We start from the raw sequence: 25576 nt of genomic DNA on the forward strand, positions 1-25576 counted from the left end.
TTCCAAGGTGGAAGCGGGGATTCCAGCCCAGAAACACCACACTGGCTTTCAGCTGTGCCTGCGCAGAGGGAGGTGTGTTGCTCAACTCTGTTTGAGAAAGCAGAACTTCCAGATAGAACCTCTCCCAGTTGTGCGTTGAGCAGCGCAGGAGGAATTGCTTCCCTCTTCCAAAGAGCAGCCTGTCATGTGCCAAGTCGTTCGTGTGAAGCTGGTGGGGGTGAATCAGGAGCAACCCACACCCTCTCGTGAGGGGAGCACCACAGAATAAAAGTTCTGTCGTGACATGTAGTCTCCCATCCCTTCATCTTCATACAGAGACAATTATTCTTTGAAAGCAATAGTTGTTTTTTTTTAAGTGTTCCAGCAGCTACCTGTGAGGTGGACTCCCCCACCCCTCCAATTCCCTACCCTGAGGAGTGACACTCAGAAGTCACATGACCTGTGAGGGCGTATATAGCTCCCTCGTGGGCCAGAGGAGTTTCCAAACTGATTTCTGCCGCTGACTAGGCTTCTTCTCAAGGACTTCCCAGCCCTCTCGGAGAGTTTCCGTTCTCACCATGATGCACGGAGGTTTAACCGCTTGCAAGCCAACTACTCCTGAGATTCAACAGCTGGCGGACAAGGTGAGCGAGACACCCCCCACCCCCAAAATAGGCATGCCAGAACGGAATGTAATTACTTTGTCTTGCAACACAGCCGAATTCTGGAGAGAGCACAGGCACCTATTTCCCATTTTAAGCTGGCATCCAGGAAGTGCCTATCTGGAGAGATTGCGCTGCAGCTTCTGTAGCCTCAGCAGTTTTTTAAATTGAGGATTTCCCCATATATGTATACAAGAAAGCAGGAAAAAAATAGAAAGAGAAAGAAGGAAGAAAACCAGAGAGGTTATCTTAAAGATTCCAAAATTCCAAAAAGTTTCTCGACAACCAAGCCAAATACAATCGCTCCTTGTTATGTAGCCTCAGCAGAAGGTGGATTTGGAAGTAAGTGGTTCCCATTTCCTTCTCCCCCCAGCCCAAGAGCCGCTTGTGAATGTGGAAAAGCAGCTCTGAGGATTGCGGAAACCGCATGGGGTACTCAGAAGGTAGAAGAAGAAGAATTGCAGATTTATACCTCGCCCTTCTCCCTGAATCAGACTCAGAGCGGCTTACAATCTCCCATATCTTCTCCCCCAACAGACACCCTGTGAGGTGGGTGGGGCTGAGAGGACTCTCACAGCAGCTGCCTTTTCAAGGACAACCTCTGCCAGGGCTATGGCTGACCCAAGGCCGTCCCAGCAGCTGCAAGTGGGGGAGTGGGGAATCAAACCTGGTTCTCCCAGATTAGAGTCCGCACACTTAGCCACTACACCAAACTGGTAGGGTTGGCGGATCCCCCTGGCTGTGGGAGAGGAGGGGGGTAATGTTGCCAAGTTGGATTTGAAGATGGAGCCTGGAGAGGACAGGGACCTCTGAGGTACAATGCCCCAGAATCCACCTGCCAAAGCATCTATTTGCTCAAGGGGAACTGATCTCTATAGTCTGGAGATGAGCTGTAGCTCTGGGGGAATGAAGTTCTACCAAACGACAGCCATAAGTGTAAGTGTTCTTGCCAAGTGTTGTGAGTCTATGTAGAGAAGCTCGATAAAGCTACAGTGAAACGGGGAAATATGAATACTGCCTCATTGCGGAAGCAGTAAAACTCAATTTGTACCTAAGAAGACTGGTCACCTTCAGAAGATACTGCATGGACCATACCCCAGAAGGACTTTGCATGAATCTACTTTTATGAATTTTGGAGTGGGTTTTTAGTCCTTGTAGTGTCCAACATTATTTACGGTATATTGTAACATTTGAACCTTATCTTTATTCTAAGTAAAAGTATCCTTTGTTATAAGTTTGGTTGGAGGAAACCTTTGGGTTTATGTCACTTTACCCTCTTGGAGGTTGGCATCTCAATCTGGAGGGCTCAAATGGGTGAGGCATAAAAACATGTATCCCTTCCCTACCAACGCCCTCCCTAAAAATGGCAATAACAAAGCAAAGAGCTCTGTTTGGAAGAGTGAAACTGAAAGCCAGCGCAGAAGGAAAGGATGTGCTTCCTCTCCCTTCTGTGCACAGCCTGCAATCTGTATGGGATGGATGGGGTTTTGATAGGATGTCAACCTCCTGGTGGGGCCTGGGGTTCTCCCAGAATTACACTAAGCTTCCAGGCCACAAAGAATGTGTCCTCGGAGGAAACAACAGCTGGGGAGGGCAAACTCTATGGCGTCGCATCCCCTCTGAATTCCCTCTCTCTGCCCTCTCCAGGCACTGGCACCGAATCTCCTGGAATTTCTGGAGCCGGAGTTGACAAGTCTAAGCTCCGAGGCTGTGCCGACAGAACAGGCAGAGAGAATCAATTTTGTCTGATATTTGTCTTCTCAGCTCAGCCAGCCAAAGTGCCCGGCTTTGCAATTCCCTGTGGAACGCCTGAGGTGGAAGTTGAGGTGCCTCCCAGTTTTTGGCCGGAGAAGGAAGTTCTGCATTAATGGAAAGAGGGCAGAGCAGATTTCCCTGCAATGAAATATGGATTGTATGCTAGGGCTGCCAATCTCCAGGTTCCACCTGGAGACCTCCCAGAATCACAGAGAATCTCCAGACAACAGAGTTCAGTGCCCCTGGAGAAAATGGCAGCTTTAGAGGATGGATTTGATGGCATTTATACCTAGGGTTGTCAGGTCTCTGTTGGAAAATACCTGGAGACTTTGGGGGGGGGGTGCAGCCAAGGGAGGGCGGGGTTTGGGGGAGGGGCCTCAGCAGGGTACAATGCCATAGAGTCCACCCTTCAAACAAGCCATTTTCTCCAGGGGAGCCGATCTCTGCCAGCTAGAGATACGCTGTAAAAGTGGGAGATCTCCAGGCCCCACCTGGAGGCTGGCAACCCTAATTATACCCCTCTGAAGTCTCTTACCTTCCCAAACCCCGCCCTCCAGACCCTCCACTCCCAAATCTCCAGATAGTTCCCAAGCAACGGCAGGCGAACCTAATTGCGTCAACCAATATTCCCTCTAAGCCAGGGGTGGGGAACCTTTTTTCTGCCAAGGGCCATTTAAATATTTATAACATCATTTGCGAGTCATAAAAAATTATCAGTTTAAAAAACAGTGCTCCACCAAGGAAGAAAGATTCAGGCTGGCAAAATTAATGCAAATAATTGTTTTTCTATTTGAAGTCATGTGGGGCAAGCCTAATTTGGCATACCCCCCCCCCCCGGCCTGCCACCCTATGCAAATGCCTAGATTCAAGGCCTTTTTTTGTAGAAAAAGCCCAGCAGGAACTCATATTAGACCACATCCCCTAATATTAGCATATTAAGCCACGCCATCTGGAATAATCAAGTGCAAATTGAACTGTTGGTAGTTGGCTCCCACCCCTGCCACCCCTCCCTCCCTCCCCTCATTTGGAAACTGCAGCTGCTCCCAGTAGACCTTTAAAGGCACCCACATACCCCAGTCCTTCACAATGCCCACCACTCAGGTTCCCTGAAGGCCAGACCAAGTGATCTTGAGGGCCACAAATGGCCCTTGGGCCTGACGTTCCCCACCCCTGCTCTAAGCCATGGTGTCTTGTGAGCAAAAATTCAACTTCATGAGCTCCTGACGTTAAAGTTGTGAGCTACTGCATAAATTAGTTTGCCTTGAGGGAATTTTTCCTGAGCTAAGACAAAAATGTGTGAGCCAGGCGCTATAAAACTGAGCTAGCTCACACTAACTCAGCTTCAAGGGTCCACGGTTGTCAACTGTTGCATAAAAGAGAGTTCCCAAAACTCACAGGGCTTAAAAGACACTTTTCCAATGCCCCAGGTTAAGCTTGTCAGTAACAGGGGGTCCCTTTGCCTCAGGTTGAGGTGATGGCCTTTTTACCTTGTCCTCAGTAAGGACTTTCAAGGAGGGATTGTCTGAACTGTCCCATGAAAGCCTGGGCTGAGTACTTCAAAATGCGCTCAGTTCCTGCAAACATAAGGCATGGCCTTCCATGCTGGTTTTTCTGGTCTTCTCCACACCCACCCCTCCTAGACTGAATTCAGTGGGGAGAGCTGAGGGGAGATTCTGTGTGAACAAGTCGCGCTACAAGAACGGAGCAACCTTTTCAGATGATCGATTTGACACAATGGGATTTCCTGTCAGGAAAAGGTTGCCCGTATCGTTATAATACTATGAAATTAATTTAGTCATTCATATTGAACATTCACAAGGGAGCTTATTGAGAAACGTTCCTATGCCAGAGATGTGAGTGGAAGACAATGGCTGCCTAACTTACTGAAGGAACGCAACTTCTCTTGGTCCTAAAGTGGTTTTTTTGTATCAGAATTTCCTTATTTCCTCCAAAATAGCTGGTACCAGTCCTCATTTTGGGCAGGAGCTCACAGGAGCAGAGTTAAAGGACCTCTAAATCTTATTGTGGTCTTTCTTTCTTAACCCACCCCACCCCCTGGGAAAAAAAAAATGTTTCTGTGAGGATTTTGTTGAATTCTAAGATCTGACAAACCTTCTAATATTTATCCCTGTTAAAAATGGGAAGATAACTAAAACACATCAAGCAGACCGATGGAAATCTTCCTTATGCTACCGTGGCTACATAGGAGGAAGTAATTTTAAAAGCGTTATGGGAGTGTTGTGATGTGTCATTATGACAATTATAGTTCAAGAAGCATTTTAAGGTAGATGCCGAGCTGACATATTTTATTTTTATTTTATCAAATTTATATCCCGCCCTCCCCTGGCGGGCTCAGGGCGGATAACAACAATTAAAAACAAACATAAAATATTTTTTTAAAAAACCAGAAAATACAATAACATTATTTCAATACATTTTACAGTCATTAACGTCCAAGATGCACATTGGTCTTCTGAGTATTCCGATGTTTCTGGCTTCAGTTCTATTAGTTCGGTGAGGTTGTCCGTGCTGTGGAATAATAACCCCTTAACCATTAAAAGCCAGTTTAAACAGTTCGGTCCTACAGGCCCTGCGGAACTGTGGTAGATCCTGTAGGGCCCTGATGTTTTCGGAGAAGGCATAATTTATTTCACCTTCTGGTGATGTCAGGGGGTATGTGGCATATGCAAATGCGTTGTGCTAATGAGCTCTGGCACCTTTTTTTCTATGAAATGACCCCTGGCTGGTATCCTGGAAGACAAACCTGGACGCTTACACAGCCCTCTTTCCAAGTAACTATCCCCCATGCAAGCTGAGCAACTGGAACGCTTTGCCTGGGAGGGGCAATTGCTGGAGTCTGCCCTTTGTCTAGCTTCCTTGGAGGCAGTAGGTTTTGCAAACACACCAAGGCACTTTTTATTAAGGCCGGAAGATTTTGGAAAGTCCCAAACACAGAAATGAATTGGCTTGATGATAATGATTATGTAGCACCCCTAATTTATTGTAGTTTTTAAAAATTTTATGTAACTGTTTTAACTGTATTTATTAATTGTATTTTATCATATCAATTGTATTATAATCATGGTACACACCATGTCTTGTTAGCCGCCCTGAGCCTGCTTCGGCGGGGAGGGCGGGATATAAATAAAACTTATTATTATTATTATTATTATTATTATTATATTGGATTTATATCCTGCCCTCCACTCCAAATTTCAGAGTCTCAGAGCGGCTCATAATCTCCTTTACCTTCCTCCCCCACAACTAGGCTTCCCAATCCCCAGGTCCCAGCAGGGGATCCCCAGGTTCTACAGGCTTCTCCCCGCCCCCAGCCAGCTGGCCGATGGGGGAAGCCCCGCCCCCTCAGCCACCATGCAGCTCTAGGTCTTGGTAGGGTTGCCAAGTCCAATTCAAGAAATATCTGGGGACTTTGGGGGTGGAGCCAGGAGACATTAAGGGTGGAGCCAAGATCAAGGCTGTGACAAGCATACTTGAACTCCAAAGGGAGTTCTGGCCATCACATTTAAAGGGACGGCACACCTTTTCAATTCCTTCCTTCCATAGGCAATAATGAAGGATAGGGGCACCTTCTTTTGGGGCTCATAGAATTGGACCTCCTGGTCCAATCTTTTTGAAACTTGGAGGGTATTTTGGGAAGAGGCACTAGATACTATACTGAAGATTTGGTGCCTCTACCCCAAAAAACAGCCCCCCAGAGCCCCAGATACCTGCAGATCAATTCTCCATGATTTTCTATGGGAATAAATCTCCATAGGGAATAATAGAGTTCTCAGAAGACATTTCTCTCCCCTCCCACTGCTTTCTGACGACCCTGAAGCGGGGGGAGGGCCTCCAAACCGGGGGATCCCCTGCCTGCACCTGGGGATTGGCAACCCTAGGTCTTGGGCAGGTATAGAAACCTGCAAACAGGTCCGTTTCAAAATGTGTGTGTCTCTGTGCCTTTAAAGTTGAGCAGGAAGTACTTCATGGGAAGGGTCACCAACGCTTGTTTTGCTTTTGTTTCAGAGCAACTCTGTGTGTGTGTGTGTGTGTGTGAAAGAGAGAGAGCACCCGACTCAGTAAGTGTGTGTGTGAGAGAGAGAGGGTTGCCAATCCCCAGGTTTGGAGGCCCCCCCCCACATTAGGGTCATCAGAAAGTGGGGGGGGGGGGGAAATGTCTACTGGGCAATTATTCCCTATGGAGAAGGATTCCCCTAGGGAATAATGGGGAATTGATCCGCTGGTATCGGGGGCTCTGTGGGGGCTGTTTTTTGAGGTAGAGGCACCAAATTTTCAGTATAGCATCTAGTGCCTCTCCCCAAAATACCCCCCCCCCCAAGTTTCAAAACGATTGGACCAGGGGGTCCCATTCTATGAGCCCCAAAAGGAGGTGCCCCTATTCTTCATTATTTCCTATGGAAGGAAGGCATTTAAAAAGGTGTGCTGTCCCTTTAAATGTGATGGCTAAAACTCCCTTGGAGTTCAATTATGCTTGTCACACCCTTGCTCCTGGCTCCACCCCCAAAGTCCCCAGATATTTCTTGAATTGGACTTGACAACCCTACCCACAACAGACACCCTGTGAGAACTCTCACAGCAGCTGCCCTTTCAAGGACAACCGAACGCATGTACATTTGCCAAATCTGGTACCTTGTTATGCCAAAGGCTTGTTGGTGTCTTTCCAGTTGATGAACACCAAACTCTGTTGAGATTGTAATTTGCACAGCACATTGCCTCTGCCCAAAACTTCCAGGGCATAGCTGCATCACGTAACATACACTGGGTCATATTCTGCAATGTCTGACCCCCCCCCCTCCCTGCTTGCAGCCCTCCCAACCTGCACACGCAGCCAGCAACTGAGCTGCTCTTTGCCTGACTTGCCTGGTGCAGCGGCTGCTGCTGGCGTAGTTGCCAAGTTTGCCTCTCTCTGCCTCTCCCCCGCAGCTTAGTCAAAGGGGCTTTTAAGAAGGTGCCTGAAGCAGGGGCGGTGGGGCGGGCATTCAGACACTGAGATCATTTGCAAGGGGCCCCCCAAGATTTCGACTGCCTAGGGGCCTCCACAGGGTTTAATCCGGCACTGGCAAACAGCCTCTAAAATGTCTCTGGCCTTAAAAAGAAGGCACCTAGTGGTGCATAAGGTTAAGGGATCTAAATCGCCTGGCTGCCGGACAATCTTAGTATCTCCTGCTTATATTACACACACTGCCCTATGTTAATTGTTATTACTCTTAATGACTACCCCACACCATATCTTCTCTGTATATATTTTCCAATGGCTATGGTTTTGTAACACTTCTGTTCTTTCTAAGAAACCCTACGGTGGATCTCACAGATCCATGTGAAGCCACAGGATCCAACTCAGTATGATTGTCAAAGTCTTCTAATATAATTTTTTTTTTATTTCAGGTGAAACCTCAGTTGGAAGCCAGGGAAAACCAGAGCTACCCTGTTTTCAATGCTGTAGAATACAGAAGTCAGGTGGTTGCTGGAATGAACTACTTTATTAAGGTTAGTGCACACATTTCATCAGTTGCCTTCCATTCCATGTGGCTTAATTTGTTGCCTTTCCTGAGGATAGATTCAGGTTAAAACTTAAGTCAGTCTGAAGCAGCAGAACAAAGTTTGAGTCCAGTTTAGAGCTGCTAAGCCCCGTCTGGAAGTGACGTCATTGTGCAGTGGCCGCTCTAGGCGTTTCTGGGAAAACTCTACGGTTTTCCCAGATGCTCTAGCCATTTGGGAGGGGAAACTCTATGGTATAATAGGTACCATAGTTTTCCCCTCCCAAATGGCTAGAGCGTCCGAGAAAACCACAGAGTTTCCCCGGAAATGCCTAGAGTGGCTATGAGTGCCATCACTGGCGCAATGACATCACTTCTGAGTGATGTCATTGTGTCGCGAAAGTCCCCCGCCAGAGAACGGAGGGGAATTGGCAACCCTAGTCCAGTGGCACTTTTAAGTCCAACTAAGTTTTCATATGGGTATAAGTCCTCATGTGCATGCACCCTTCTTCAGAGACTTCAGGTACCTGAAGAAGTATGAATGTACATGAAAGCTTATACCCGGAATAAAACTTGAATGGTCTTAAAGGTGCCGCTGGACTCCCAACTTTGTTACGATGTCAGACTGCTTCTGGTCGTGGCTGTGCATCTGAACAGTAAGTTGAGATGAGAAGTCTGATCTTAGGGCTTTTTGCTGATTCCGAGACTTTGTTTTAAATAGGACTGCATCAAACATCAGAGGTGGAAATGTACCTTTAACTTAGCGGGGAAATTCCCATTGAGCCAGTGGGAGCCAGGAGAAAGTTGAGCCAAGCAACCTAGCAGCGTGGGCTGTGCTGCAGTAGGAACCCAGCTTCAACAGAGATAACAGCGGTGTTAAGAATGGCCTACGCTGCAGGGGACCTTTGGCTCATCTAACATTCCAGTCCTCCCCCACCTAATATACAGCGTGAGAGAGATACCTGTAGTCAGGGCTTTTTTTGTAACAGGAGCTCCTTTGCATATTAGGCCATGCCCCCTGATGTAGCCAATCCTCCAAGAGTTTACAGGGCCTACTCTAAGCTCCTGGAGGATGGGCTACATCAGGGCTGTGTGGCCTAATATGCAGAGGAGCTCCTGCTACAACCCCCCCCCGCCTGTATTAAAGTTCTCGCCTTAACACCGTCAAACAGAACGGGAAATCAACGGTCTCCCGACTTTTAAAAAGCACCAAAAAGCAGCCAAGGAGGTGTCAGTTGGAAGGGAGAAAGCAAAGGTGTTTTACCCTTTTCACCTCCAGTGTGTGGGCTTCCTAGAGGCAGCTGATTGGCCACTGTGTGATCACAACATGGCCTTTGGGTCTTAGGTTCTCCCATGGCTTGTTTGCTCAAAACTGCACTTTAGCAAGATGGTTTTTTTCTCCCGCAGGAAAAGTGATACAGGAACCAATGAAATATATATATTTTAATGGTGCAAATGCGCTTGGGAGTAAGGTTGTAGCTCAGCAGCAGGGCCTCTGATTTCCATGCAAAAGGGCCCAGATTCAATCCCTGACATCTCCTGTTTGGTGTAGTGGTTAAGTGTGCAGACTCTTATCTGGGAGAACCGGGTTTGATTCCCCACTCCTCCACTTGCACCTGCTGGAATGGCCTTGGGTCAGCCATAGCTCTGGCAGAGCTTGTCCTTGAGAGGTAGGCTTCCCAATCCCCAGGTCCCAGTGGGGGATCCCCTGGTTTTACAGGCTTCCCCCCTACCCCAGCCAGCTGGCCGGCGGGGGAAGCTCCACCCCCACAGCCATTATGCACCTCCAGGAATGATTCCCATAGGGAATGATGGGGAATTGATCTGTGGGTGTCAGGGGCTCTGGAAAGGCTGTTTTTTGAGGTAGAGGTGTCAAATTTTCCGTATAGCATCTAGTGCCTCTCCCCAAAATACCCCCCAAGTTTCAAAAGGATTGGACCAGGGGGTCCAATTCTATGAGCCCCAAAAGAAGGTGCCCCTATACTTCATTATTTTCTATGGAAGGAAGGCATTCTAAAAGATGTGCTGCCCCTTTAAATGTGATGGCCAGAACTCCCTTTGGAGTTCAATTATGCTTGTCACACCCTTGCTCCTGGCTCCGCCCCAATGTCTCCTGGCTCCACCCCCAAAGTCCCCAGATATTTCTTGAATTGGACTTGGCAACCCTATTGAGAGGGCAGCTGCTGTGAGAGCCCTCTCAGCCCCACCTACCTCACAAGGTGTCTGTTGTGGGGGGAGAAGATATAGGAGATTGTAAGCCGCTCTGAGTCTCTGATTCAGGGAGAAGGGCGGGGTATAAATCTGCAGTCTTCTTCTTCTGTTAAGGGTCAAGTTGTAGATAATGTGAAAGAGCTCTGCTTGGGATCCTAGAGAGCCGCTGCCAGTCTGGGTAGACAATACTCAGGGCTTTTTTTGCAGCAGGGACTCCTTTGCATGTTAGGCCACACTCTCCTGATGTAGCCAATCCTCCAAGAGCTTACAGGGCCTACTGTGAGCTCTTGGAGGATTGGCTACATCAGGGGTGGTGGTGCCTAATATGCAAAGGAAATCGTGCTACAAACAAAGCCTGTGACTTTGATGGCTCAACGGTCTGATTTAATATCTTACCCTCATATCTACAAACATATAGTTTTGAGCACACTCCTACCCCCAAAAGCAGGAAGATCAATAAGTTGCTCTTTTTTTTGTTTTGCCTCCTGCTCCTGATGAAATTTTTCAAGCTTTCCACTTTAAAAAAACAGGCAAGGTGTTTGTTGATGCATATAATCTAGTTTGTGATGGTGAAAGGGAATCCCCTCTTGCAGGGATACAGAAGGCTTGTTACAATTTTAGTTTCTCATCCAAGCTAGTCAGATTAATTGGAAACACTTCACAGGCTTTTTTTGGTTAAAGATGACACACTTAGCCAGATTTTGTTATTTGCTGTCAAGTTGCAGTTAGTTAACAGCAACCTTGTAAGGTTTTCAAAAGTGGGATGGGTTTGCCATTGCCTGCCTCTGCATAGTGATCCTGGACTTAATAATATACCGAGTTCGGTACAAGGTGCTGGTTATTACCTTTAAAGCCCTATATGGCCTAGGCCCTGCCTACCTTAGGGACCGTCTCTTCCCATATGCCCCCCAGAAAGTCCTGCGATCCGGCTCTAGAAATCTGCTTGTAATCCCCGGGCCAAAGGAGGCCTGGTTGAAGTCAACAAGGGACAGGGCCTTCTCGATCACAGCCCCTTCCTGGTGGAACCAGTTACCGGAGGTCAGGGCCCTGTGGGACATTGGACAGTTCCGCAGGGCCTGTAAGACAGTCCTCTTCCGGTTGGCTTATAACTGACCGGCATTGAAACATCGAAACATTGAAATATTCTGACGGAAGACCATAAGATAGCACACTGAGACTGATTGATGTATTAATATTAGTTGTTTTAATTATGTAAATTATTATTGTATTTTAATTCTTGTATTTTATTGTTAGAATTTTTATGTTGTGAGCCGCTCTGAGCCTGCTTTGGTGGGGTAGGGCGGGATATAAATCAAATGAAATGAAATGACTCTCTTTGGTGGTCTCCCATCCAAGAAATAACCAGGGCTGACCCTACTTAGCTTCTGATCTGATGAGATCAGGCTAGCATGGGTTATTCAGGCCCCTTAGAATCAATGTTTTCCTTTTGTGTTGCCCCCGTTACTCCGGTTGCCGATTCTCTCTCTCGCTTTGGTGTTTAAATCCTGATCTGCTGGGACTGTCCATGCGGAATCGAATTACGAATGCCAAATTCATTCTCTTCTATACAGATTGACGTGGGTCAAGGCAAGTACGTGCACCTACGCGTATTTGAGTCGCTTCCATGCAACAACGGGGACATCTCCTTGGCCGGTTACCAGACTGGCAAAACAGCGAGTGATCCGCTGAACTACTTCGGCTAGGAACATTCTCCTCTTCTGCTCTTCTTGATATACTGACATCCAAGAGCCAGCACATGCTTAAAAATTAAAAAAAAACTAGATTTGGGAAATGTTGGTTTGTGTTTTGTTTTTTCTCTTGCAGAAGGCCGCCTTTTAGCATGTTATTTAAAAAGTTGTGAGTGGGGAAATGGGGTGGGGGGGCAATAGTCCCTCGGAGCTGCGGAGTCTTAGGAGCAAAAATTCTACTTTGTGAGCTACTGGCATTAAAGTCGTGAGCGATTTGGCTGCTGGGGCTGTCCTTCCTGGGCGAAGACGAAAATGTGTGAGCTAAGAAACTGAGCTAGCTCGCACTCACTCAGCTTAAAAGAAACACTGGTGGAGGGCCTGGAACATTCTCTGTGCCACTATGTGACCCAGAGGTGGTGCGGGTAATTCTAGGAATCCAGTCATTCTTAGAGCTACCCAGGGCTTTTTTGGTAGAAGCCCAGCAGGAACTCATTTGTACATTAGGCCACACACCCCTGATGTCACCATTGTTTCACACAGGGCTTTTTTTTGTAGGAAAAGCCCAGCAGAACTCATTTGCATATTAGGCCACACACCCCTGACACCAAGCCAGCCAGAACTGCGTTCCTGCTTTTAAAAAAAGCCCTGGAGCTACCAAACATCAGAAGCAGCACAGAGGACACACTGTCAGGTTTTAACATTTCTGTCCCACTGCCTCTTGGGCAATATGAATGGGATATCTCCTGGCCTCATTGGGGTAGGGGGTGGGGATAGTAAGTCTAGTTAGTAGATCCATAGTGGCTTTTGAAAAGGCTGGAGAATCTTTGATAGGCACCCCTACATCCCTGGCCCGAACTAGAGCGAATCACACTCACTTCTTAGTTGAACTGGCTGTCCAGTCCTTGTATGTGGACCAAACGGTCCAGCTCTGATTAAACTGGCTTCTCATTTCTCTAGCTTTACAAATCTTTTAGCCTCTGCTTCAGCCATGTCTGGAGGGTTATCTTCTCCTTTGCTTGAGCCAAATGTTCAAAACCACTCCATGCCGGGGGATGTAATGGCAGCCATGAGCTTTAAAAGGGGGTTAAGACAGATCTGTGGAGGAAAGATCCATCAGTGGCTGCTAGCCAAGATGACCGAACAGAGCCTTTACGTCCACGAGCTGTAAGCCTCCGAAGCCCAGGGCTAGGAAGCAACATCGGAAGGCCTTGGCCTCTGTCCTCCATTTGTTGGTCTTATGGGCAACTGGCTGAAATCGGATGCTAGACTACTAGATGGACTACTTGTCTGTGTCAAGAACTGGTTCTTGCCAATGTTGTATACATCACCTAAATCTAGGGCTCCCAAGCCCCTGGGCTGGGCAGGGGTTCTCCCACCCAGGAGGTTCCCAACCCACCAGCCCACACTGAGCCGGCAGGGGAACCTCCCCCAATGTCGCAATGATATCACCCGCAAGTGATGTCATTGCACCGGGCACTCTAGGCGTTTCCGGGAAAACTCTATGGTTGTCTCAGTTGCTCTAGCATTTTGGGAGGGAAAACTCTATGGTACCAAAATACCATGGTTTTCCCGGAAACGCCTAGAGTGGCCAGCACACAATGTTGCTGGCATGATGGCATCACTCATGGGTGCCACAGGGGTCTTGGCAACGCTACCTAAATCTAATGTCCCTGTGTAGTTCTGGAATTACTTATAGCAAATGCGTCTGTGTAATCATGCTTTTTTCACTAAGCCTGTGTATTATGTCTTTGGAATAATATCATAAGTACTCTCTCTACCTTGGCTACAGAAAGGCCTCTCTGTGGGATAAGACACATTCCTCAGCACAGCTGTGAAGGTCATGTTATCTGTACAGCTAGAGACAATAATTTTTGGTTCCTCTGAAAGCAGTCTGGGACTGGTGGGGGGGGGGGACCTGTCTAAGAATACCTTTTGAATTTTCTTCCCACGCTTTCTTTGTGCCTATTTGCTTATGTGACTAACAGTTGGAGTAAGGTATAAATGTATTGCTCAGCCCTGTCGGGTCAGTTCTAATAAAGAACGTCTTGACTGTGAACACAATGTTCATTTAAATAAAGCTTTATTTGAATTACATCAAAGAGGTTGAGTTAATGAGCACTGTGCAGAACTTGACACTCTGTCACTGCTATTTAGTCTCCTTGTCATAATACACATATAGCCAAAACGGCAGCTTTTTATGTAAAAGCATATAAAAGAGAGCAGTGCTTAGAAACAATCAGAGTGAAGGATGTTTTTCCCTGAGGTGGCTGTGCCAGACAGCCCCCCTCCCCCAAATAACACATAGAGAATAAATGCAAATCAAATGTAAAATAATTATCGTGGATATAATTGTTACTGAAGGCCACAGGAATCGGTACCATCGGTACATTGCAGGAATAAATCATAGCCGTAAGAGGAATGAACAGTGAGTTTTGCTTTTGCAAAGTAAACACTGCCTTGAAAAGAAACTTCCAGTTGGCCTTCTAGAAGTAAGAGAGCTCTTCATGCTTTTCTTTGTTGCTCTGGTAACTGGTGAGTGCCGGGGGTTTCTTTTCATGAGGGAGGCTTTCGTAAATTCTTAAGTGAAGGTACTTATCATTGCCAATTAGGACCTGAAATGGAACAAAAGTAATCTTTAAGTTGCGGGCTATCTAGGAAGTCCACATGCTGATCTGGTCAGGTCTCTGCAGGCAAGCAGGGTTGGCTCTGATTAGTATTTGGTTGGGAGACCAAAGTCCAGGGTTGCTACACAGAGGCAGGAAATGGTAAACCACCTCTGAATGTCTCTAGCCTTGAAAACACTACAGGGTCACTGTAAGTTGGCCACAAATTGACAGCCCTTTCCTCCACCACCAACTCACGTAGCGTGAAGCAGGAGAAGGCAACGAGGGCATTCTAAAATGGTGTAGGTCTCAGGAAAGTTTCTCTCATTTTTAACGTGGAGAATGTTGAGGCTTCCCTCCATTTATTTACATCCTGCTCTTTCCTCCCTATGGGGGCCCAAAGAGGCTTACATTGTTCTCCTTTCCTCCATTTTGTCTTCACAACAAGCTCTGTGAGGTAGCCTAGGCTGAGAGAATGTGACCGGCCCAAAGTCCCCCCACACATGTCCATGGCAGAGTGAGGAATTCAAGCCTAGGGCTCATAGACTGTAGTCCAACGACTACAACACACACATTCATAGGCCATGTCTGAGGGGACTCTACAGGCCTCAGAACTGACAAGGGGGGTAGTTTCTCTAGCTCTTTATTTGTTCGTCTTTGGCACAGCTTGGGGAGAGAAGGCAGGTACCTCCTTGTCAGCCCTTTTCCTGCGTTCCTTTGAAAGCGGCAGATATTCACCACCTCAGGCCAAGTAACGCATCCTCACCATGTCCTTTTATTTATTCTATAATTTATTTATTCTATAACTTATATCCCGCCCTTCCCACAAAATGGCTCAGGGCGGCTCACAGCAAACGATAAAACAATAAAACAAAGTGCAGAGTTATTACATTTAAAAATCAAAGCATTTAAAAGCCTAAAAACATTAAAATCTTAACATTAAAACTATACAGTATAATTCACAGAGTCTAATAAGCTACATTTATCCAGTCAGGCGTAGGCTAACCGGAAGAGGGTTGTCTTACAGGCCCCTGCGGAACTGGGTAAGATCCCGCAGGGCCCTCACCTCTTCCGGTAGCTGGTTCCACCATGTAGGGGCCATTGTAGAAAAGGCCCTGTCTCTGGTTGTCTTGAGACGGACTTCCTTAGGCCCGGGGATGGTGAGAAGGTTTTGAGTCCCAGACCTCAGTACTCTCTGGGGAACATGTGGGGAGAGACGGTCCCTCAGGTAGGCAGGTCCCAGGCCATATAGGGCTTTTAGGATCAGATCTATGGAGGACATCAGATCCTCACACTCCCTGGGGTGACAACCAATGTTCCCTCTAAGCTGCAGAGGTCTGTGAGCAAAAATTCTACTTTATGAGCTACTGGTATTAAAGTTGTGAGCTACTGCGTAAAGTATTGTGCCCTGGGGCCATCTGTCCTGAGCTACGACAAAAATGTGTGAGCTGGAGGCTAAAAATCTCTGAGCTAGCTCACACTAACTCAGCTTAGAGGGAACACTGGTGACAACTGAGTGTAGATTCATAGGAGGCAAGTAGTACTGCTGTACTTCAGAATTGTCAAAATAAAAACTGAGTGGGGAAAGGGTGGCTGAGGCCTAGTCCTCACAGACGTAGTCAACCCGGCCCAGCTTGGCTCGATTACTTTAGGTGGCAGCCAGGAAGTCCCAGTGGATCACACCGGAGCAGAATTGTTTTGTCCAGAGGTTTTCAGGGTTGCCACCCCCGGAGAACCTAACTTTCGCAGTACTCATCTAGACTGACTGCGCAGAATTCCCCATGGTAAGAGCAGGGTGCATGACAGAACCTCGGGTAAAAGCGATTGGTCAAAGGTGGTACCTTTATGAAATAGTTTTTTCCAGCAACCAACTGTGTTTTAAATTCCACTGCATCAAAGACCTCAAAAGTCTTCCCTTCTTTCTCTTCCACCTCTGCCTTCACCTGTAGAAACAGAAAGGCCGGGGGGGGGGGGAGAGAGTTTCTTTTACTCTTCCAACTATGAACACCTAGAACCTGCTTACCTGTTGGTTTCTTGGCTCAATTTATAATCCTGATTTTTGATGCCTTAAATTCTTTCTCCCACACACATCCCTCCCCACCTCACCTTGATGTCATTTGGGGGAACCACCCTGTTGCAGGTGCCTTCCATTTTGTGGACATGTTTACTGTTTTTTACTTCATTATACTTTGCTTTTCTCCCCACATCAGGGCCTTTTGCTCAGTACTACCTACTCTGTGAAATTCTCTCCCACAGAAGGTATATGTGGCCAGACTGCTTCAAGTTTTCAGAAAACAAGTCGTAAAAGCCTCCCTACTAAACCCTTTTTATTATCCAATAAATAATAAAAACAACAATAAGCAATAAAAGAAAAAACAGCAAGAATAAAAATCAGCAACAGAAGAGGTCAAGCCACATACCAAGAGTAGGGAGTTGTTTTGGGAGCCAAGTTCTGGTGGGAAAATAAAATGGAGGGAAGAGATCTAATAGTAAACTGCCTTGTATACTGGGCAGATGACCAGAGCTATAGAATGACACACACAAGCAAGGGAGAGGTCAGTGATTACTGTGGGGCACTTCTCAGGTATGCAGAAAAATATGACTTTGTAAATTAAACAAAATGGGGAGGGAATAAAGGAAAGGTCCCCTGTGCAAGCACCAGTCATTTTCAACTCTGGGGTGACGTTGCCTCCACGACGTTTTCATGGCAAACTTTTTATGGGGCGGTTTGCCCTCGCCTTCTCCAGTCATTTATGCTTTCCCCCCAGCAAGCTGGTTACTCATTTTACCGACCTTGGAAGGATGGAAGGCTGAGTCAACCTGGAGCCGGCTACCTGAAAACCCAGCTTCCACCGGGGATCGAACTCAGGTCGTGAGCTTACGACTGCAGTACTGCAGCTTTAACACTCTGTGCAATGGGGCTCTTAAATGGGGGGAGGGAAAGCTTAATAAGTGGCCTGATGAGGCCTAAATATGCTCCAGAAGGGATGGAATGTTGAGAGCAACTAAGTTAGTTAAGGAAAGCAAGGGAGTAGAAAAACCAGTCTGCTCAAGCTCAGAAGAGCACAAAGATTCTGGAAGGGGGAAAATGTTGGGAAGGAGAGTTCGAGATTGTTTTATATGGAGGTGGCCAAACTTGCTTAACGCAAGAACCACACAGAATAATTGTCAGATGTCTGAGAGCCACAAGACATGAACATCAGATGTTTGAGAGCTGCAAGACAGGAAGGAAGGAAGGCAAATGGAGGGAGAGAGAGGTGGAAAGAAAGCAAGCTTAAATGCATTCTCCAAGCCTCCAGTTGGCTTGGAGAAGTGATTTAAAGAAGAGACAAATGCCTTCTCCAAACTGGCAAACAGGGTGGTGGCGGCTTCAAGTGCCACACAATATGTGTGAAAGAGCCACATGTGGCTCCCGAGCCACAGTTTGGACACCCATTTTATATGCTTGACTTCAAATCTTAAACATTCTTGAAAATAAATCTCCTATTCCCAAAAGTATTTAAAGTAAACAAGTTTAACATGGCGTCCTAAAATGTTGATTCAAACAAACGCAGCTTGCACATGGTAGCAGCAGAACTTCCGTATTATCTGACAGACTGCAAACGCAGCATGTTTCAAGAAAGACGGTTCACATGTTCAGAGTCATGGGGAAACAGAGCTGGGAAGTGAATCATGGAGAGAGCATGGAAAAAATAGGGGAATGAGCAATAATTTCTGCGAAGGGACTCAGCGGTCACATTGCCAATGTACCGGCCAATCTCCTACACTCCGAAGAAGCTAGATAAGCAGAAATTCTGATGTGGAAAAAGCTAGGATGGTAATATCATCTGCTAATTTCATCCCTGTCTAGCTATATGTCCCAAAACAAAAGTCAGTTTTGGCCAATAAACTTCCCAAATCCCTTGTAGAGATTACTAGAGAGATCAGGAATTAGGTGTGGGAATCAGTCCTTTTCTAGAGCCAGGGTCACCAACCTTTTTGACCCTGTGAGCACCTTTGGAATTCTTCTGACCCCAGGGTGGTGAGAGCAGGGGTGGAATTCTAGCAGGAGCTCCTTTGCATATCAGGCCACACACCCCTGATGTAGCCAATCCTCCAAGAGCTTACAAGGCTCTTTTTTTGGTAAACTCTTGGAGGACTGGCTACATCAGTGGGGTGTGCCCTAATATGCAAAGAAGCTCCTGCTAGAATTCCACCCCTGGGTGGAAGCAACAATGAAATGGCTGCCACTGGAGGTTGAATGAGCCACAAAATGGCTGCCCCAGGAGGTGGAGCCACACACAGAGGAAACCCAAGGGCAGGGGAGAAGAGCGGTAATTTATATATATAAATATAGAAATGTGTGTGTGTGTGTGTATATACACACACAGACACGCATATATATATACACACACACACACATACTGGGAAAGAGGAATGTGAGGATACAATCAACAATGGGTGGCAGCAGCCACTGAAACAACTTTTTAATCTGCACAGCCAATCAGCTCTCTGGTGGTTAATCAGAAGCCCTGCTGGGAAGAGCCCCCCTCCTCCCCCCCCCAAAATGGGTGAAACCAGGAAAGGTAGCTGTGGGCACAACGTTGGGCACCCTTGTTCTAGATGCTGGATGCTCTTCAGGATATTGTCTTCCAGCCAATACTCCCTTTAAGCCAGGAGTGTCCAACTCATTTGTTATGGGTGCTGGATCTGACACAAATGAGACCTTGTCGGGCTGGGCCATGTGTGTACCTATTTAAGATTAGGTAGCAGAGATATAAACTTTTTAAAGGACACAAACAAACACGACTAAAGATTTAAAAAAAAAAACCCCTTAAAAACATACTTAAAACATTAGCGGTTGTTGGTCTTAAAGGTGCTTTCTTTGTATTTCTCCCATAGGATCCAGGGAACTGGGCAAAGGAAGTGCTGGCTTTTTCCTTCCTTCCCCAGGGGACCAGGAGGGGAGGAGCCTCAACCAATGGAGAAAATTGAGGTTTTGCTCTGTAGCTCCTGTGTGATTGAGCAAGCCTGACAAAGCAAGCTGTGATGCAGAAAGAAGCAAGAGAGAGGGAGAAGGAAGCAAACAAGAGCCAGTCGCTCGGGGGCCTGATAGGAGCCCTCCAGGGGTCTGATTCGGCCCTTGGGCCGCAGGTTTGACACCCCTGCTCTAAGCTGCAGAGTCCTGTGGGCAAAAATTCTACTTTGTGAGCTACTGGCATTAAAGCCGTGAGCTGCTGCATAAATTAGTTTGCCGTTTTTCCCGAGCTGAGACAAAAAGCACAGAGGCTAAAAAAACTGCGAGCTGGAGGCTAAAAAACCTGTGAGCTAGCTCACACTAACTCAGCTTAGAGGGAACACCGCTCCCAGGATGAGATCTGGTACAGAAGAAAAATATCTGCTAGCACTCTTCACATAATGCTAAAACCTCCAATGCAAAACACTCAATAAGATCTAGAAACACGCCAGTGGCACCCAGCACAATTTCTGTTTTCTAACCGCTGCAGGAAAACTGGAAATAGTTCCAGATCTGCAGAAGCCATTTCTCCTAAAGCCCATGCCCTTTAGACAGGAGCAGGGCTTTTTTTGTAGCAGGAACCCCTTGCATATCAGGCCACCCACCCCTGATGTAGCCAATCCTCCTGGAGCTTGCTAGGCCCTGTAAGAAGAGCTCTGTAAGCTCGCAGAGGATTGGCTACATCAGGGGTGTGTGTTTAATATGCAAAGGAGTTCCTGCTACAAAAAAAAAGCCCTGGACAGGAGCACATGTGATCTCAGGCTGGCTCTTTCCCTCTAGGGATGCCAGCCCCCCAGGTGGGCAACTAAACAAGGGAAACACAGCCAAGGTTGAGCAAAACATGAGGAGGCTGTGAAACAATATCCTTTGCAAACAGTAATTACAACTAGTATATCACAGGTTAATTTAAGAATTACGCACTCTCCATAAACATCATGTCAGTGCTTGACTGACTCCACAATGTATTGAGTGTTTATGTTCACAGTGCTTCAAGGGAAAGCACCGCAATCAACTTTTTAACAATTACTTTGAAGAAAAACATGTAAAGTTTGCCAGGTTTGAACAGGTTTAAACAGCGGAACCTTGGGCAGTTTCGCAGGGTCTGTAAGACAGTCCTCTTCCAATTAGCATACAACGGTACTTGAAAATTTCAAATAGAAGGCTGTAGTATGGTACTTTGGTAAATGGCTTTGTTTTACTGTTTTATTATTTAAATGTTGTAAATTGATGTATTTTAAAACTTAATCCTATGTTAGAACTTTTGTGTTGTGAGCCGCCCTGAGCCGCTTTGGTGGGAAGGGCGGGATATAAACTAAATAAAATGAAATGAAAATGAAATCAAATGCTTCTGTGTACAACTTGCAAGGTTTGCAGTTTACTCGACCAACAAAGATACAACAGTCCTTAAATTAAATATAAATTAAATATAAGAATGAATTAAAAGTTGTTTTTCGGTTGATTATCCGTGCATACGGATTCAGTCATGTGGTAATACGCTTCCAAGGTTTTTATCTTCGCATGTTTCAAACGTCTTCTCCTTTGATCACCTGATTATATCCCTGGAACCAAGGCTCATAGCATTATAAAGAAATCAGTTCCAGCATTTACACAGGCAAAATAGTTCTCCTCAGAGAAGAAGATGTTTGAAACACACACAGACAGAAACCTAGGAAGCGTGTTACCACATTACTGAATCTATACGCATGGATAATCGACAGAAAAACTACTTTTAATTCATTCTTCTAAGCTTTTAATTCAAGGACCGTTGTCTTTTTTGGTCAAGTAAACTGCAAAACTTGTATATTATACACAGAAGTATTTGCTGTTTAAATCTGGCAAACTTTACATGTTTTTCCTTAGAAATAATTGTTGTTAAAAAGTTGATTGCGGTGCTCTCCCTTTAAATGCTGTGAACATAAATACTCAATACACTGTGGAGTGCAGTCAAGCACTGATATAATGTTTATGGAGAGTGTGTAATTCTTCTATTAACCCATGACACACTAATTGTAATTATTGTTTGCAAAGTATATTGTTTCACAGCCTCCTCATGTTTTGCTCAGCCTCCAGGTGGGGCCTGGAGATCTCCCGCTTTTATAACTGATCTCCAGCTGGCAGAGATCAGCTCCCATGGAGAAAATGGCTGCTTGGAAGGGTGGAGTCTAGGGCACTGTACCATGCTGAGGCCCCTCCCCAACCCCACCTATTCCCAGATCCACCTCCAAAGTCTCCAGGAATTTTCCATCACAGACCTGGCAACCCAATCCCCACCCCACTCCACCCGCCAGGCAGTCCCAAAGCAAGAAGTGCAAATGTCTTTGCAGGGATCACAAGACACTTTGTCATTTTGGCTCTCCCTCTGAAACAGCCAACGCATGAGTCACTGAAGAGGAACTGAAAGAAACAGCATGACTGGCAAACATATTATAGCATTGGAAGAAGTCCAGAAAAGGGCAACTAGAATGATTAAAGGTTTGGAACACTTTCCCTAGGAAGAAAGGTTAAAACGCTTGGGGCTCTTTAGCTTGGAGAAACGTTTAGCTTGGAGAAACGTTGACATGATAGAGGTTTACAAGATTATGCATGGGCTGGAGAAGGTAGAGAAAGAAGTACTTTTCTCCCTTTCTCACAATACAAGAACTCGTGGGCATTCGATGACATTGCTGAGCAGTCAGGTTAAAACGGACCTACCTACTCCTTCACCCAAAGGGTGATTAACATGTGGAATTCACTGCCACAGGAGGTGGCGACAGCTACAAGCATAGCCAGCTTCATATGAACATATGAAGCTGCCTTATACTGAATCAGACCTTTGGTCACTCAAAGTCAGTATTGTCTTCTCAGATTGGCAGCGGCTCTCCAGGGTCTCAAGCTGAGGTTTTTCACACCTATTTGCCTGGACCCTTTTTTTGGAGATGCCAGGGATTGAACCTGGGACCTTCTGCTTACCAAGCAGATGCTCTACCACTGAGCCACCGTCCCTCCCCTAATAGGGGATTGGATAAAAATATGGAGCAGAGGTCCATCAGTGGCTATTAGCCACTATTATGTTCTTAACTGAAAGGGAAGGCCTCTGGCCTTTTGATTTCCTTTTGTTATGAGCCCCGTAGTCCTTCCCAATAAAAACCACAGAGCAGCTACTGCCCCTGAAAACGCGGCAGGACTGGTTTAAGTAGATTTTTAGAACACCTACCTTATGGGCATTTGTTTGAAAATTTTCACCACAAGGTGGACTGGTTTCCCTTTTGGGGCTCACAGGGAAGAAGGCCAGATACACCAGTCTATTTGACTCACAAACTTGGACTAGTTTTCTAACCATTCCACTGGGGCGGACTGGCCAGTTCACTTTCAGGGAAATTTCTCAGCGGGATGCTGCCCTATAAAAGGGCTGCTGGTGGCCAAAAGCAAGCCATGCCACACCCCAGAAACTCAGCCAGAGATTCCCATAGCTAGACCCTTCCTTCAGCAGCAACAATTGCTGCCAGCACATCAACAGTCTCCTCTTGCATTGTTGCCAGTCTGGGGGGGGGGGGGGGGAGGACAAAATGGAGGAGCTAACGTCCAATCTTGACCTGTAAGCTGAGTGTCCCCGAAGCACTGGATTGTAAATGTGGGGAGGGGCACTCAGGTTGGATGGCTCCAGGGTAAGGTTGCCAGGTCCAAGTCAAGACATATCTGGGGACTTTGGGGGCAGAGCCAGAAGACTTTGGGGGTGGAGCCAGGAGGCATTGGAGGTGGAGTCAGCAGCAAGGTTGTGACAAGCATAATCTGAAGGGGGTTCTGGCCATCACATTTAAAGGGACCGCACACCTTTAAATGCCTTCCCTCCACTGGAAATAATGGATAGGGGCACCTTCTTTTGGGACTCATTAAACTGGAACCCCCTGGTCCAATCCTTTTGAAACCTGGAGGGTGTTTTGAGGAGAGGTATCGGATGCTGTGCTGCAAATTTGGTGCCTCTGCCTCAAAAAACAGATACCCACAGATCAGTCCCCATAGGGAATAACGGAGTGCCCCGCAGACATTTCTCTTCTCCACCCCCGCTTTCTGATGACCCTGGGGGGAGGGCCTCCAAACCAGAGGGTCCCCTGTCCCCACCTGGGGATAGGCAACCCTATCTGTTGCCTCCAGGCAGCTCCTGGGGACAAGCCACATTACAGACTCTTACGATGTTTCCGCTGCGCAGGGGTAAGAAGAGTTTTTGTAGCAGGAACTCCTTTGCATATTAGGCCACACACCCCTGATGTAGCCAATCCTCCAAAAGCTTACAGGGTTCTTATTCCAGGGCCTACTGTAAGCTCCAAGAGGATTGGCTATACCGGGGTGTGTGGCCTATTATGCAAAGGAGTTCCTGCTACAAAAAAAAGCCCTGGGGGTAAGAAGCCACACCCTTCCCTCTGGAAGAAAGGCAAAGGTCTCATCTCCATCTTAGGTAGCAAGGTCACCTGCATCGCACCAGATTGCCTGCCTATGCTTCTCCCTGCCTACAGAAACCCAGCTCCTCAAGCCCTGCCTTTTCAGTATAACCTTGATGGGATGTCCTTTCACCAAGTGAGGTGACCTACCTCCATGCCACCCAAAGTTTTCCACTGCCTAAGGACCAAGGCATTTTTTCCCTCCAGGCCTGCTAGCAATCCTATGCCCACGCTATGTCCCCTTTCCCCCTCCTCTTTAGGGGGCACACATGCCTGTTCTGGGAGGGAACTTTCCCCAAAGATCACCCTCCCCAATCGTAGTGGTTCAGTCCAGGGCTTTTTTTTTAGCAGGAACTCATTAGTATATCAGGCCACACCCACCTGATGTAGCCAATCCTCCAAGAGCTTACAATCTAGCAGGAATTCCTTTGCATATTAGGCCACATCCCTCTTATGTAGCCAATCCTCCTGGAGCTTCCAGGGCTCTTCTTCAAGGGCCTACTGTCAGCTCTTGGAGGATTGGCTACATCAGGAGGGTGTGGCCTAATATGCAAAGGAGTTCCTGCTAGATTGTAAGCTCTTGGAGGATTGGCTACATCAGGTGGGTGTGGCCTAATATGCAAAGGAGCTCCTGCAAGATTGTGAACTCTTGGAGGATTGGCTACATCAGGCGGGTGTGGCCTAATATGCAAAGGAGCTCCTGCTAGATTGTAAGCTCTTGGAAGATTGGCTACGTCAGGTGGGTGTGGCCTAATATGCAAAGGAGCTCCTGCTAGATTGTAAACTCTGGGAGGATTGGCTACATCAGGCGGGTGTGGCCTAATATGCAAAGGAGCTCCCGCTAAAAAAACCCTCTGGATCCCATCCCGGCAACCTTTTGCAGGTGGGGAAGGAGCTTAAAGGCGTGTCCTTCTTCCCGGAGACTCTCAGCCTCCCCCCAGGCCTTTCTGCAGCCGGCCTTGGCCGAGCTGGGGCCCCCCGGCTCACCACTTGCACCAGCTTCTGGATCTCCGCCGTGGCCGGCTTGGCCTGGCTGCTCACCCCGCCGCACAGCATCGCCGCCTCCCTCGGGTGCCGCCGGGCAAAGAACAGAGGAACCGACGCCTGGCCGTCAGCTGATGCAGGGCTGGGCTGCTGCGGAGGAAAGGAGGTCAGCCGGCCTGCGGGAGGGCGTCGACGGGCCGCCCCTTCCTGCTCCGAGGCGGGCCCTGGGGAGGGAAGGGGGCGGCTGCTCGCTCTGCACTTTCTTTTTTGCAGCAGTCCGGGGGGGGGGGGGCGGCGTGGCTTTTGCTTTTCCTCCTAAATCACAGCGTTTATTTTCCTCCCACCTCCCCCCCCCCGGCAAGCATGCAAAACGGCTGCAAAGGACTCCTTATTTATTTTATTTATAGCCCGCCCTCCCTGCCGAAGCAGGCTCAGGGCGGCTCACAGCATAAAATCACTACCGACAGTTAAAGCAATCCGTATTATAAATTATGCATTCTATCAAATTACTGTTTGTTATTAAAAACAATCAAAGTTAGTTTGGTGCTAATGTCATAGAATCATAGAGTTGGAAGGGACCTCCAGGGTCATCTAGTCCAACCCCCTGCACAATGCAGGAAACTCACAAACACTTCCCCCTAAATTCACAGAATCTTCATTGCTGTCAGATGGCCATCTAGTCTCTGTTTAAAAACCTCCAAGGAAGGAGAGCCCACCACCTCCCGAGGAAGCCTGTTCCACTGAGGAACTGCTCTAACAGTCAGGAAGTTCTTCCTAATGTTGAG

The 25576-nt window shown here is 47.2% G+C and overlaps 2 protein-coding genes across 2 annotated transcripts; one reads left to right on the forward strand and one right to left on the reverse strand.

Moving 5' to 3' along the window:
- The first annotated feature begins 261 nt into the window (after positions 1-261).
- Positions 262-11897, forward strand: LOC132570313 (cystatin-A-like). The gene is made up of 3 exons (XM_060236847.1): positions 262-623; positions 7803-7904; positions 11677-11897. The coding sequence occupies exons 1-3, from the start codon at positions 558-560 to the stop codon at positions 11806-11808; spliced, it is 300 nt and encodes a 99-aa protein (XP_060092830.1). The 5' UTR covers positions 262-557; the 3' UTR covers positions 11809-11897.
- Positions 11898-13856: 1959 nt separating this feature from the next.
- LOC132570312 (cystatin-B-like) lies at positions 13857-25027 on the reverse strand. Its single transcript, XM_060236846.1, has 3 exons — positions 24795-25027; positions 16238-16339; positions 13857-14405 (listed from the first exon to the last, which is right to left on the reverse strand). The coding sequence occupies exons 1-3, from the start codon at positions 24861-24863 to the stop codon at positions 14277-14279; spliced, it is 300 nt and encodes a 99-aa protein (XP_060092829.1). The 5' UTR covers positions 24864-25027; the 3' UTR covers positions 13857-14276.
- Positions 25028-25576: the final 549 nt, after the last annotated feature.

This window comes from Heteronotia binoei, chromosome 4 (genome assembly GCF_032191835.1).
Source record: "Heteronotia binoei isolate CCM8104 ecotype False Entrance Well chromosome 4, APGP_CSIRO_Hbin_v1, whole genome shotgun sequence".
NCBI classification, from domain to species: domain Eukaryota; kingdom Metazoa; phylum Chordata; class Lepidosauria; order Squamata; family Gekkonidae; genus Heteronotia; species Heteronotia binoei.